Source organism: Carassius auratus, chromosome 7, assembly GCF_003368295.1.
Source record: "Carassius auratus strain Wakin chromosome 7, ASM336829v1, whole genome shotgun sequence".
NCBI classification, from domain to species: Eukaryota; Metazoa; Chordata; class Actinopteri; order Cypriniformes; family Cyprinidae; genus Carassius; species Carassius auratus.
Genome location: NC_039249.1, coordinates 1,367,393 through 1,381,111, shown reverse-complemented (window position 1 = coordinate 1,381,111; position 13,719 = coordinate 1,367,393). Strand labels below are relative to the sequence as shown.

At 34.0% G+C, this 13,719-nt stretch overlaps 1 protein-coding gene across 3 annotated transcripts in view; it reads right to left on the bottom strand.

Moving 5' to 3' along the window:
• The window catches only part of LOC113105418 (basement membrane-specific heparan sulfate proteoglycan core protein-like), a 130,342-nt gene that overhangs the window by 72,340 nt on the left and 44,283 nt on the right, over positions 1–13,719 (bottom strand). The window contains exons 5-13 of one of the 3 annotated variants that reach the window (XM_026266472.1): positions 11,331–11,395; positions 5,863–6,150; positions 5,467–5,577; positions 5,229–5,309; positions 4,915–4,968; positions 4,776–4,835; positions 4,617–4,685; positions 4,429–4,479; positions 3,028–4,159 (exon numbers count right to left, since the gene is read on the bottom strand). The exons of 1 other annotated variant lie outside the window; for it this stretch is intronic. In XM_026266472.1, the coding sequence (XP_026122257.1) occupies positions 4,125–4,159; positions 4,429–4,479; positions 4,617–4,685; positions 4,776–4,835; positions 4,915–4,968; positions 5,229–5,309; positions 5,467–5,577; positions 5,863–6,150; positions 11,331–11,395 (814 nt within the window). In that variant the 3' untranslated portion in view covers positions 3,028–4,124. Of the gene's footprint in view, positions 1–3,027; positions 4,160–4,428; positions 4,480–4,616; positions 4,686–4,775; positions 4,836–4,914; positions 4,969–5,228; positions 5,310–5,466; positions 5,578–5,862; positions 6,151–11,330; positions 11,396–13,719 lie in introns of those variants that run through there. One more of the 3 variants, XM_026266473.1, reaches the window with a different exon arrangement.

Below are 13,719 nucleotides of genomic sequence, written 5' to 3'. Positions count from 1 at the left end.
AAACAAAGTATAGAGCGGACATTGCGTCACTGAGAGGCGACATTTCTTTTCCGGGACGGCCAGTTATTTAAAATCCGAATTTCTCTAAAATAAAAAATCTTTGGAGACTTTTGAGATATTGAAAGTACACAACTGGTGGAAATATATCACACTGTGCAAGTTATTTTCGGAAATTTTATTACAAAATTCCTACATATTGGAGCTTTAAAGTGTTCTTATGATGCACTTTCTAATTTCTCCTGTTTGCAGTATTTTTAAACCAACAAGACGTGACACATTGAATGCACACATTTAAACCCACTTCAGAAAAGCTGTCCCTTACGAAACAAAATGATAATATACTGCAAAATATAATGCATTTCAAAATATATTTCATATATATTAGAAACTGGTGCTTATATTTTTCAATATACAGCAATATATGATCATGTATTATATATTGATAAAATATAGCTATATATTGCTACATACAAATATATTTAGAAATGAAGACAAAAATATTAATTGTTTGTTATTTTATTGAGCACATATTGCACATAGATGTATGTATGCACACATTCACTGAATGAGTCACAGCAGATTTCTAGTTCCCAGCATGCTTTGCTTCTGACTGTTAATGGAGAGTGAATATTATGTGCTCTGGTTTAAAATCGTTAAAAGTGTTATGTCATGTGTTTTTGCTTAATATCAATAAAGATAAAGGGATCTGTGCAACGGTGGATTATTTTGAAGTGTAAAAGGGTTTCTGGTATGTGTAAGTGTGTGAGGTTACAACTGTGCAGAAGAGTTGAGTCTGTGGTTAGGAAGATGATTGACCAAACACCATTAAATCACGTTACTTTATTTAAAAAGTAATGGCTGTGCACTATTCAGCACAGAGAAAGTCTGTTATCTAAGTGTTTAATATGAGAGGGTATGCTATTGTAAACTAGCTATGTTTTAAAATATGAAACATGTATATCATAAATTGTTGTTAAATATAATAAACATATATTTCCATACATGTGTGTACATACTGCATGAGTAAAATGTATGTTTAATATATTTTTACACATGCAGTACCATTTCATCTTGGTCAAAAGTTTCATAGACAAGCACTTAACCTAACAAAACACAAACAATTAGAATACATATTTGTGTATTTTAGTATCTTTTGAGACAATTGTATATAGATATTTCATGTTTTTTAACGTATCCCATTAAACATTCACACATAAAACAGGGAAAAAAGTTTGTGCAGCACTCTTGACCTACAGGTATTGAGTGTTTAATATTTTTTCTTTATATTTTAGATTACATATTTCAAAGATGTGGATTGGGCTGCAGAACAGCAGTACATTTCCACTGTGTCCACAGTACAGCTACAGGTTTCAAGGAGAGATGATTTCAGACTCATTTAGATGTTTGTAAATGGATGCAGGATTGCACATCATGCAAAATGCCACAATCCACCAGAGCAACAGACCATGTGACTTCTGGGACCCTATCAGCCACACGCAGCATCCTCTATAACATGCCAGACAGGGGTTGGTGCACAGCCTGTTATTAAACAGAAATGCACAGTGTGTGTTACCCTAAAAATAAAAAAAATGATATCTATATAAATTCAGGACATCAATGCAAGCTTAATAAATTCATAAAGTGTTGACAAAGATAATTCCAGTCCGCTCAATGACAACAGATGGAAATCAACTAACTGCTAAATCTGGTGCAAACCATCTCCTCACTCATGAGATAATTTTTTTTAAATTAATGAATTAATAAAATATTCAATTCCTTTATGTACACTGCTCTCATGAAGGAGCCACAATTAGTAAAGCCTCCAGGTCAGTTTTGGATGGTTGCGGTAACACTGCCGTGTCTTTAGAGGTTTTGTGTAAGAGTATCTGTAATTAACAGAAGAAGACCAGGAGAAGACCCTGTTTATGTTTATTATGTTTAACATGTTTGTGGAGTTTTAAATTCATTCAATTTGATTATATTTTTAAATCTTGATTTTGGTTTAGTTTTTTTTTTCTTTGGTTTTTGGGTTTATTTATTTACTTATCTATTTGAAGCAAAGCTAGTGTGTGATGGTTTTTTTTTTAAGGGGGGGAAATGTTTTATGTAAATATGTTTTTTTTTTTTCAATCTGATGTAGAATTGTTTTGCCTGTTTTAAAAAAAAGAAAATGGTTCCATAAAAATGGTCAGCTATGAAACAGTTAAAATAGAAGAAGAAAAAAATAGATTTTTTCAGTTAAATCAAATGTTCAAACGCCCAACCTTTGTTTTATTTTGGACTGATCTGTCTTCGCACGTCGGCAAGAGAAACTGCAGGGATGACAGTTGATTTTAGATGTATTGTCATATTGTAGCTCTCATGACATTCAGTAGAGCAGAATAACTTTTAACTGTGACCCTAAACACTTCTAATAACATAAATCCGCTTCTTTCCAGAGCATTAACTGACCTGAATATGAGCCGGATGGACAGCACTGACTCTGATCTGAAGGGAACACACTTGACTAAAGTTAAAAGCTACATAGAAAGTCACTTTCCAGTTTTCAAGGGACACTGTCAGCAGATGAGGACACCTTAAAACAGGTTTTCTAACTTGGTTAATTAACACAACTTACTTGCTTACGCTGTTTCACCAATTTTTTTTTTTTTTTTTTTTCTGGGAACCAAATCAGCCGGGAACCATGAAGGATTAATTCATGGTTTCTTCATCAGGATCTGATCTGCATGGCTCATATCTGGTAAATGATGCTAAAGACACAAACATGTCTGTTTCCTGAGCTGAAGGACATTACTGTAATGGTGAACTGTCCAACATACGGTGGTCATTTTGTTCATAACAATAACTGCATAATCAACATGCACCCTAAAAAATAAACAAATAAATAAAACACCACCAACACCAACAAATAAGCCTTCTCTACAGTCAAAGCAAATATGCTCACTTGATGCTTATCTGAAATTACTTTTACCTATGGTTAAAAAGTCAGTAGATTTACAATTGTGAAAAACTAATGCAATGAAAACGTGTTTGTATTTTTATTTATTAAATATAAAACTCCAATTTCATTAACTGCAACAAAGTTTGAAAAATATATGAATGTGAAAAGCTGTATGTGGATTTGTAATTATTTTTTTTTTCTGTCTTAATGACTTAGGAAAAGCACAAGCATTTATTAGTAAGATGAAAACATATAACTCTAGATAATACAGTGAATATACATCTCTATAGAATAATGCATGTGCATAAGCAGTTCACTCAGATTAATTTCTTTAAGGGGTCATCGGATGCCTATTTTCCACAAGTTGATATGATTCTTAAGGGTCTTAATGAAAAGTCTTTAACATACTTCGGTTACAATTTCTCAGTGGTAGTGTAAACACCCTTTTTATGTGTCAAAATCAGTTCTGCAGAAATCAAGCCATTTAAAAAAATGTTTAAATGTTAATGAGCTTTGCTGACCCCGCCCCTCTCGACTGTGGGGTGAGGAACCCTGCTCTGAGAGACTGTTTACTAGCCGTAAAACTTGCTAACTAGCACGCTATTAGGAACAGCGATTGCAAAGATTTATAACAGCTTGTCCTCACTTCTTCTGTAGGTGAAGCTGGATCACGAATGATTTACGTGAACATAAACGCATTTAGTTTGATCGTGGCGCATTCCCTTAAGAAACAAACATAATCCACTGTGTCTTCAGCAGCTCAGATATCGGGAGTAAATAAAGACTGCTATGTTCATTATTATATCCCACAAACAAACACCTCAATCGCTTAAGAGACTTTCTTTTTGACATCTGCTCTGGCGGCGAAACAATGTTGGACTGATGACAGTCACTCAGGGCGGAGCTAAGTTAAAACACTAGTGTCAATCTACTATTGTGGGAGGGGCGTTCATCCAAGTGACATCACACAGACAAGGAGCTGAGAACGGCCCGATTTGAAAAAGGGGATATTATTTTTAGGGATTAAATTAAAACCACTGGGTGGATTTTATCATTATAGAGTAGATATGTACACACACTACCAACACACATTTAAGTTAAACAACATGTTAAAGTGAAATTAGCATCATATGACCCCTTTAAGCAATGCAAGCGTCACTGTGTCTGCTGCTGTGAATCTCTTTTAGCCGTCTGTTGTCTTCACTGCACTCAGGGACCCTTAACAGATAAAACAGATACAAGATGATGCATTATGATGTGAACACTGCAGATCTCTGATTCGAGCTCATTCCGACGATGATTTAGAGATTTGAGATCATAATGAACATCACAATTAACTGAATCACTTAAAGCAGATTTATAATTTAAAATAACCAAATACATGCCACAATCTACGACAAGTGCAAATTGTGAGCTTTCTGTCAGTTATTATAAAATTATTGTACAATTGTAACAATTATTGTTTGATTTATTTTTATATTTTTTACCCTTCTTCCTAACAGAAGCATAAGTTGTATCACCAACTCCAGCATCAGCATCTGAAAAACACAAATCATCAATAATTACATGATAAAATTTAAGATTTATATATTTCTTCAATGAGCCAGATGACTTCAGGAGTCAGTAAAAGAGATAGGTCACCTCCCAAAATTAAAATTTTCATAATTTTGCACACCTTTGCATTTCTTTACTTTTTTTATGACTTCTGAGTATGTCGCATCATTTGATTCTGCCATGGAAACATCTGAAAAAAAGCAAAAAATAATAATAAATGAAAAAAAAAAATAATATTAATAATAATAATTATATATATATATATAGTTGTTGTTTTTACCTTTATCCACATATGACCATAAGATCTCTGAATATGTGACCTCTTTGGTCTCTGGATCATCTAAAACAAACATGTCAACATTAATGAATGATATTTACTGATAGTGAATGGTATGTGTTAAGATAGTTTAAAACTCAACCTTTGTGTCTCTTCTTTACTTCAGTCACGTCGTCATAAACATGATCAGCATCTGCTGGACAGCACACAAACATTTGAAGATGAAAGATGAAAAGCCAAGCAGTCTTGAAGGGAAAAAACAATTATGCAGCATAACGGGATGGTTCAAAAATATACTTTGAAGAATTCTGGGGTCAAAACTGAACCCAACTAATTTATTTATTAATTTTTTGGTTTCACAGAGGTCAAAATCATGTAGATTGGAATTGACATGGGTAATTATTTGTGTGTGAATGTGTGAACTATGACTTTAAATGATTAGTTCATGAGGCTGACCAGACTGTAGAGGAAAGTTTTCTGGTTGAGATTCTGCAGATTGATTTGGGACTGATGTCTGGTTAATGTTACGCTGCTGATCTAGAATAGAAACAAAGAGCATTATGGTCACTCAAGAGTATCTGCAGTGATTACACTGACTCTTTCTGCTGATATTTAGATCTTCTCATGAGCCTTTATTCATAAACTGCATCTTTCATGTGTTTCTGTTCAGTTGTATTAATCATGTCATGAACACCTTTGTTCTTCTTGTATCTCCACAGCAGCAGCAGAGAGATGAAGATCAACAAGAAAACACTCGATCCCACAACCACAGCAGTGACCAGAAGAAAAGATGAAGAGTCTGAGACTGGAGAACATACACATTCAGATCTGATCGTAAGTCACATACTGTGTGATAAAGTTACAAAGATACATACAATCAGTCATTATTTCCAGACTTCTGACTTTACACTCATGTCCCCGCTGGATATAACACTTCATCGGAAAGATAGCGTTTATGTTTATGTATCTGGCACATTCTATAATAAACCTTGTTTTTCTAAAAGCAGGTGTGTTTAACTGATCATTACTTTTGTGAATCAGTGCATCATGTAGTGCCTGGTAATGTTAGTTTATCAGAGTATTTCCTCACCATTAACAGACAGATGTATTCGGTTACTGTCCTGTGATGAGTTTGGTCTCTGATCTCTCTGTCCTCTACACCAGTACTGACCCTGATCAGATGTAATTACTCCTCTGATAGTGAGAGTGTCTCTGTTTACAGTGTAACGACCAGACGTCTGTAACATTACACTGTCTGTGTCTTTATACCACTCATATCTCCAGTTACTGTGAGTCTCAATCACACAGGTCAGATTGACTGTGTCTCCAGTGAATACAGGACTGTCTGGAGTCACTGTCAGTGAAGATCTGGGGGAATCTGGGAAGAAAGAAGAGATGCAATGAAGCATTAACTAAACACATCAATTGATTGTATATTAAATATCGTATGTATAAAATTAAGAATCTACATTTAAAATCCCATATTAGTTGATCATTAAGCTGAATGTCATTTACATCTCTGTTACTTTCGGACTAAGGTATAAAAAAAAATACATTTTCTGAATGTTATTCTGTTTATGAAATTAATGAATAGGTGCTGTCATAAGTCACATTCATGGTTTTATTAAGATTTTAAAGGGTTCATGAAATAGTAAATCAAATTTGTGTCTCGTTTACACAAATAAGAGTTTAATCTACAATACAAAATCTTGTCATCATCTCATTTCAGTCGTGGAAAAAAGATCAAGTGAAGTGAAGGCTACACAGTTTTGTTGAGTTTTGGCTTCACTGAGTGGAAGAAAGTAGAGAAGTGTTGTCTATTTTTTAAAGACAGTCGATGATTTGAACAACTCATGTCTGTCCATCAGGGCTGGGAAGGTTACTTTTAAAATGTGTTTCACTACAGATTACAAAATACAAGCTTTAAAAAGTAATCAGTAACGTATTTCGTTAGATTACTCAGGTTTAGGAACTTAATCTAAATACTTTAGAATACATTGAAATACTTTATCTTTGTAAAACAAAGGAACATGTTATCTTGATGTCTTGTTTTTATGCTTTCCGTCATCTACCAGCCGTACTGTTACGAAGGAGAGTCAGAGGTGTTCGGATCCAATTGCAGCATTTATTCAACAGAATGGTCAAACAGGGAGAGATTAGGAAAGGCATCAGGTGTGTCAGGGATATCCAGAATCATAAACAGTAACGAGCAGAGATCAGGGCAGGCAGCAGAGAATCAGAGTCGAAATACACAATCCAAAGGTCAGACACGGAAACACAAACACAGGGAAAACGCTTGGAAATGTAAGTGTGGTGTGGTGGTGTGCTGCTTATATGGGTGTGTGTGTGTATTAGCTGCAGGTGTGTAATCAGATGCAGGTGTGTGTGTGTGTGTGCGCGTGCACAATCAGTCCCAGGAATGAGGCAGGATGGGAAATGCAGTTTGAATGAGTCCTGAGTAGAGTGCCCTCTACTGAAGTTCATGGGCACTCCATCTGATGATCGTGACACATACGATTTGTGTTTTCTTTGCATTTCATTTTTAAGAACATATATTTTCCACAGAATTTCTATGAACAACAAAAAATGTTTTGTCATTTAAATCTTTCAATCAATATAAATTAGATTTGAATACAATTACTGGGATTCTGTGCTGTTTCATGCTGCATTCCAAGCTTCAAAACAAATCCAGACACACCAAACACATGATAAAAGTAGGAAAAACAACTGGCACAGTTGTCCAAGTTATACAACAGATTTATTTAACGAATGGACCAAACTTTTACTGAAAAAGAGCCGCAAAAGAATCGCTGAGTCAAAATGGACAGGGCTCATTTCCCACGGCCACAAGCAATGTCATTATTAACTATGCTTTCGGGAAACACACCTCAGGGGTCGCAACATTTCTAATTCCCTTGTATCCCTTCGGGCAGGCATTTTTCAGGTTTTGAGAGCCCAAAATGAATTTAACAAGCCAAAAAAGTTAAAAATAAAATTTTCAGCAATAACTAGTAGCATATCTGGATGTAATGATTCAATTAACTTATGATGCGATAAAGTTCACAATACAGATTACACCATACAATGTATTTATATATATTTATTCATGTATTTACTAAAATGACATATAAGACAAATTATAAATGAAAATGTGTCCTTTTATTATTAGATAATAGACAAAATGCTGCATATTTCTTTGTGAAATAAAATGTTAAATAATAAAGCTTAATAAAACCTAAATAAAAAATAAAAAAAAAATCATAAAAACTTAAAGAAATATCAAAATATAAACAAAAAATGTGTCTGTCTATTTTAAATCAGTGGAAAACGTTTAAATTACTATCCAAACAAGATGCTAAATACATGTTATTTCGATTGTATAATTAAAAAATGTAAGATTTTACCTTTGTGAATGAGACACAGATGTCTCTCTCTGACAGCAGGTGTCACTAATGGAACAGCAGGTATTTAAAGGTATCGCTTCAATCGACAAGACTTAGAAAGAAGTGCAAACGATCAACTACGATCCGTTTCACTCCTACAAGCAAGTGAACAACGCAAATCACATTAGGAATTGTTCATCACTATTCACGATAGTCCGTCGGTCAGGGCGGGGATATATTTTGGAGCCAGACTGGAAAACACAATAGCCCCAGGATCAGGGACGTGCACAGACATTTTGAGGGGCAGGGGCTCAAGTGAAATAAAGGGCACTTCTCATAATTACATATTTTTTTTCTTTTTTAAAAACAAAAAAGTATATATATATTAACGCAACACTGACTTCCTTTAAAAAAAAATATTAAAAAAGTTAATTAATTTTATCTTCCTCAAACTCTAATTTTCAAAAGATGTCTACAAAATAATCAGTTCACACAGAAACCATGGTCTCCTTAGTATTCACTAGGTTTATAGAGCAGCAAAGGAAACCATCCCACAATGTGCATGTTTGGAAAACATTTTCTATGCTACTAGTTTCAAGTATATATTTAGAATAACCAAACTGCATCAAGCAGAGGGGTGTGTTTTACTAATAATTTGTTTATTTTTTTGCACAAGGCACTACATCATTTTAATTATTTCTGTATCCTCTCTTTTTTGGCATTATGCTGCCTGCCTGGCCCTGCACTGCAAGCATGATTGAAATTAATTGTTTAAATAATTTTTGTTTCACAAGAAAAATAACTTTTTAGCTTCACACAACTAAGCATCAGAATACTGAATTGCCTTAATGTTTTAATCAAATACATTAATATTATTATTGCTATGCATGTACACATACACAATAACTGATGGTGACTGACAAGGACTTAGTTTCACATTTGAGGGAGGACTATCAGCATCATCAAATAAATCCTTCAAAATCCACATTTAGATGGAGTTTGTTTTAAACCTACCACACTCAAAAAATATTCTGTGGCTTAGTAAATATTTAACTTAATTAACTTAATAAAATCGGGGGGGTCAATGAGCGCTTCAGAACTCCTGACCTGATATTTAGATATACTATTCTTCAATAAATATATTTGTTTGACAGGGAAGCTGTGCGTAAACAGGAATATATATTATTTTTTTTCAAAAAAACAAACAAAAAAAAAAAAAAAGCACCCCAGAAAAAAGGGCACTTTCTGTCCAGGTATAAAAAGGGCAGGTGCTCAAGCCCCCTTTGATGTCTATGTTTGCACGTGCCTGCCCACGATGTTGGGCTAGCTAATTTAAGAGCCCTGCAACTCAGATCTGTCCAGTTTGTGAACAATTGGTTCCCACACTGGTTTTGTTAATCAAAATAAATTATTATTTTAAAAGATTGACTTAAAATAATCATCTGTTCATGAATCGGATCATGAACTTGCATTACCGAGTCAAAGATGATCTATTCTTGAACATTTGGAATAAATAAAGACTTCAAGTTCATCTGTAAAGCTCATAAAGCTATTGTTTGACTTCATGAACTTTTATTTCATGCATTATTCATATGGATCTGTGCCATTATTTGCACGGGGGTTACAGGGGTCATTACCCCCTCAAAAATCAGATCCAGCTCATATAACCCCCCAATATCATCACATCATTCAGATTAAAATAAATATGAGATATTCCAAATTAATACTTTTGTTCATTTTCTTTATTAATTTAATTTGCCAGCAAGGAAGATAGTATCATATTTTAAATAATCTGTAATGTGCCCACTGCACCGACTACTTGGAATTACCCAACCTGCTTTCTCGACCAAGTTTGTTCACTATTTTGCGCAGTCACTGCGATGAATGGTTGGAGAAAGCTAACGGAAAGATAAAAAGGACACTGAAAGGCTGCCAGACAGCGATTTTTCATTGTTGGTCGACTCCAGCCAAAAAAAAAAAAAAAAAAAGAAAAAAAAAAAAAAAAAATCCTGACCAAACAGAGGTACCCCTATTGCTAAGTTAGCTGTTAAGTTAGTGTAGTACTTCTCAAAGTGTGGTTGAACACTGCTGGGGAATAGAGACATGACAAGTGGGGCGCGACAAACAGTGGCCATCTTTTTAATCGGTCAAATATGTGCAAGTTGATGTGTTTTGTTGTTCAAGCACCTTTATAATGATCGCGTTAGTTGAGCTGTATGTGCAATGTACTTTAGGTATCTATCTTATTAAAATACCTAAAAAAAAAAAAAAAACAATGGGTACATACAGCTCAATTTGAGATTATTATTATTTGAATTTTTTTATTTTATTTTTTTACTACATTTGAGTCTTATTTCATGCTAAGTGATAATATAATTGCACTTTCAATTTCTATATTTGAAAATTTTTAATGCTGTTATTTGATGTTAAGCTTTTAATCAGTAAAAGTGTCACAATGTATTTCTAATACAGGAACAGCACATTAACATGTTACCTTTTACACAAGAAAATTATTCAATAAATAAACATTGTTTAACCCAACAATGGTAGACCCAAAGTTTCGCCCATGATCTGTGATGATGAGTGTGTATTGTATCCTCACTAGGAGTTGCTAAATGAACAGCTGCTGCACACAGTTTTTTTGTTTCAGCAGTTGCAGTAATGGTTGAAATCCCAAAACTGTGACTTAAATATTAATAAATGACATCAATTTAAAAAGAATAACTGGAAATCTAAAATACTTTTCAGATGTAACTGTAATCTGATTACCCCCTGTTTTAAAATGCAATTATAATGAAATACAGTTACTCATTTTTTGTATTTTAAATACGTTACATATATTTCATTACTCCCCAGCCCTGCTTCCATCAACTACAAGAGTGTTACTTCTGTTAACTTTGCTGTTTACAGCTGCTTCTCAATAAATTAGAAAGTCGAGGAAAAGTTAATTTATTTCAGTAATTCAACTCAAATTGTGAAACTCATGTATTAAATAAATTAAATGCACACAGACAGAAGTAGTTTAAGTCTTTGGCTCTTTTAATTGTGATGATTTTGGCTCACATTCAACAAAAACCCACCACTTGACTGTATGTATTTTTCTATGTGTTTATAAACTGTTTTGCTTAAAAATTTGTTGTAAACACCATTCAGGAGACGATGATATTAATCTTACCTGTCACAGTGAGATTAACAGCAGATCTTGATGAGTTTGGTCTCTGATCTCTCTGTCCTCTACACCAGAACTGACCCTGATCAGATGTAATTACTCCTCTGATAATGAGAGTGTCTCTGTCTACAGTGTAACCATCAGACGTCTGTAACATTACACTGTCTGTGTCTTTATACCACTCATATCTCCACTCAGATGTCTTGTAATATGTCCAGTCATATGTCCAGCCATATGTCGGGTCATTTCTCCATCTCCAGTTACTGTGAGACTCAATCACACACTTCAGATTGACTGTCTCTCCGGTGAATACAGTTCTGTCTGGAGTCACAGTCAGTGTAGATCTGGGGGAATCTGTGAAGAGAGAAGACAGAGCTCTTTCAGTCAGAAACATGATCTGATCGTCTGAGTTCCTGTGTTTGTGTGACACTGATGATGGAAATGGCCTCTCTATATGTTTTTTTATTATTTTAATTTTTTTGCTTCTGTTAACAATGTTTTCATGCAAGTTCTTCTGAGAACTTTAGATATAGTAAGGGTAATAATTGTTAACCGTTTTTTTTTTTTTTTTTTTTTTTTTTTGTGACTATGTAATGTTTGGTTAGTAAATAAATGAAATAAATAAATTAAAACTTTCAGTGTAACTGACATAAAGATAAAGTCACATTGAGAAACAGTCCACTTTCTTCCAGCTGTATTATTCTCTGTATTTCTCTGTGTATATGTGATCTGTGCTGGTAAAATGAGTTTGAAGCACAGGTTAATTACGAGCTACAGACAAAACAAGTGAAATGTCAATTTTGGTTGAATGAGGTTTTCACAAAAATGAGTTCATTAAACTCTGGTCTAGTGATCCCAATGCTCCACATAGCAGTTAAACATCTAAAAATGTCTTTATTTGTGTGCTTTCTAAAGTTTTGAGTATTTTTCTGCTCATTACTTCTCCTCAGCACAAGTGTGATGTTGTTGTAAAGCGCTTCAATCCAGCTGTGAATATTCAGAGCAGATCCTCGATGTCTTGAGTCTGAACCAATCAAACATCATTTTCAGAGCCGTGCTGATGTAAACAAACCAGCTTGTTGCTAAGCAGCAAATGTTCAGAACTCACTGCATGGTGCTTTGTGTCTTAGCTTTTAATTCATAAGAGATCAATCCATGCAGGATAATATTGTCTGACTGCTGTGACAGAAGAATGATGTGGACTAAAATACTGCAGACACTTTGGACTGTTTCTCACAAAACTATTGTATAAAGGTAGAAGAGCTGGAATATAACACATGGGTCACTTGTTTCCTGAAACAATCAGTGTTTTGGGTCCTTTTTGAACATTGAAAGCTCCTGTCACCATTAATAAGCAGTGTTGGGGGTAACACATTACAAGTAAAGCTTGTTACGTAATCAGATTACTTTTTTCATTTAACTAGTAAAGTAACGCATTACTTTTTAAGTAACCCCTCCCCCCCCATGTATTGATTTAAACCTCTTCTGTCTCCATGTCGACAGATATCAGGAGTAAGATGTTACTTTAGTTCTAGAATAAATGTGAAAATGCATTCATTCATCACGATCACTCACCTCACAAAAAAAAAAAAAAAAAAATCAGATTTTGTTTTCCTCAAAATTAATAAAAACTGTTAAAAGCAAATGAGAATATGACGACTCAAATCTGCAATAATTAAATGTTAAATACAAATATCCTTTATCTGTTTAATTCAATTTCATTAACTAATTTGCTGCTGACCTTTAATGGTCCAATTCAACCATACTAACCAACTAAAATTACACAAGACAAACCAATCTTTCATATTTTTTTTATTGCTGACTAGTGTTGAACTCTTCTTCTGTTCTGTTGTACAGATGTGAATTGATATTTTCTTCATTATTCAGACATTAGCTCAAAGCCATCTGATGTTCATTCATCTAAACACATAAACCTAACATACTGTATATGGCTCTCAAATCACTGCTTATTAAAATTCAGTGATGACATATTTTGTATACCTCAAACTGAATTAAAGTCATTTGTTTTCTAATTTTATTACTGATTGTGTATTTTAAATTTGTTGTAAATAAATTTTTTGTTAAGCTAACTGATCTATATATATCTATCTATATATCTATATCAATATGTGCAAACACATCTGTTAATTATAGAGAGTAAATGTGTCTATTTATAGAAGACTTGGATTAAAATAATTTCAAAGCTTGAAAAGGTAAATGGTCTGCATTTATAAAGCACTTTCAACAGACCACATGGCCATCCAAAGTGCTTTACAAGTTGCCTCACATTCTCACACACACACACACACACACACACACACACACACACACACACACCGACTGCGGTGTCTGCCATTGAAGGCTCCATCCAGCTCGTCGGGAGCAGCTGGGGTTA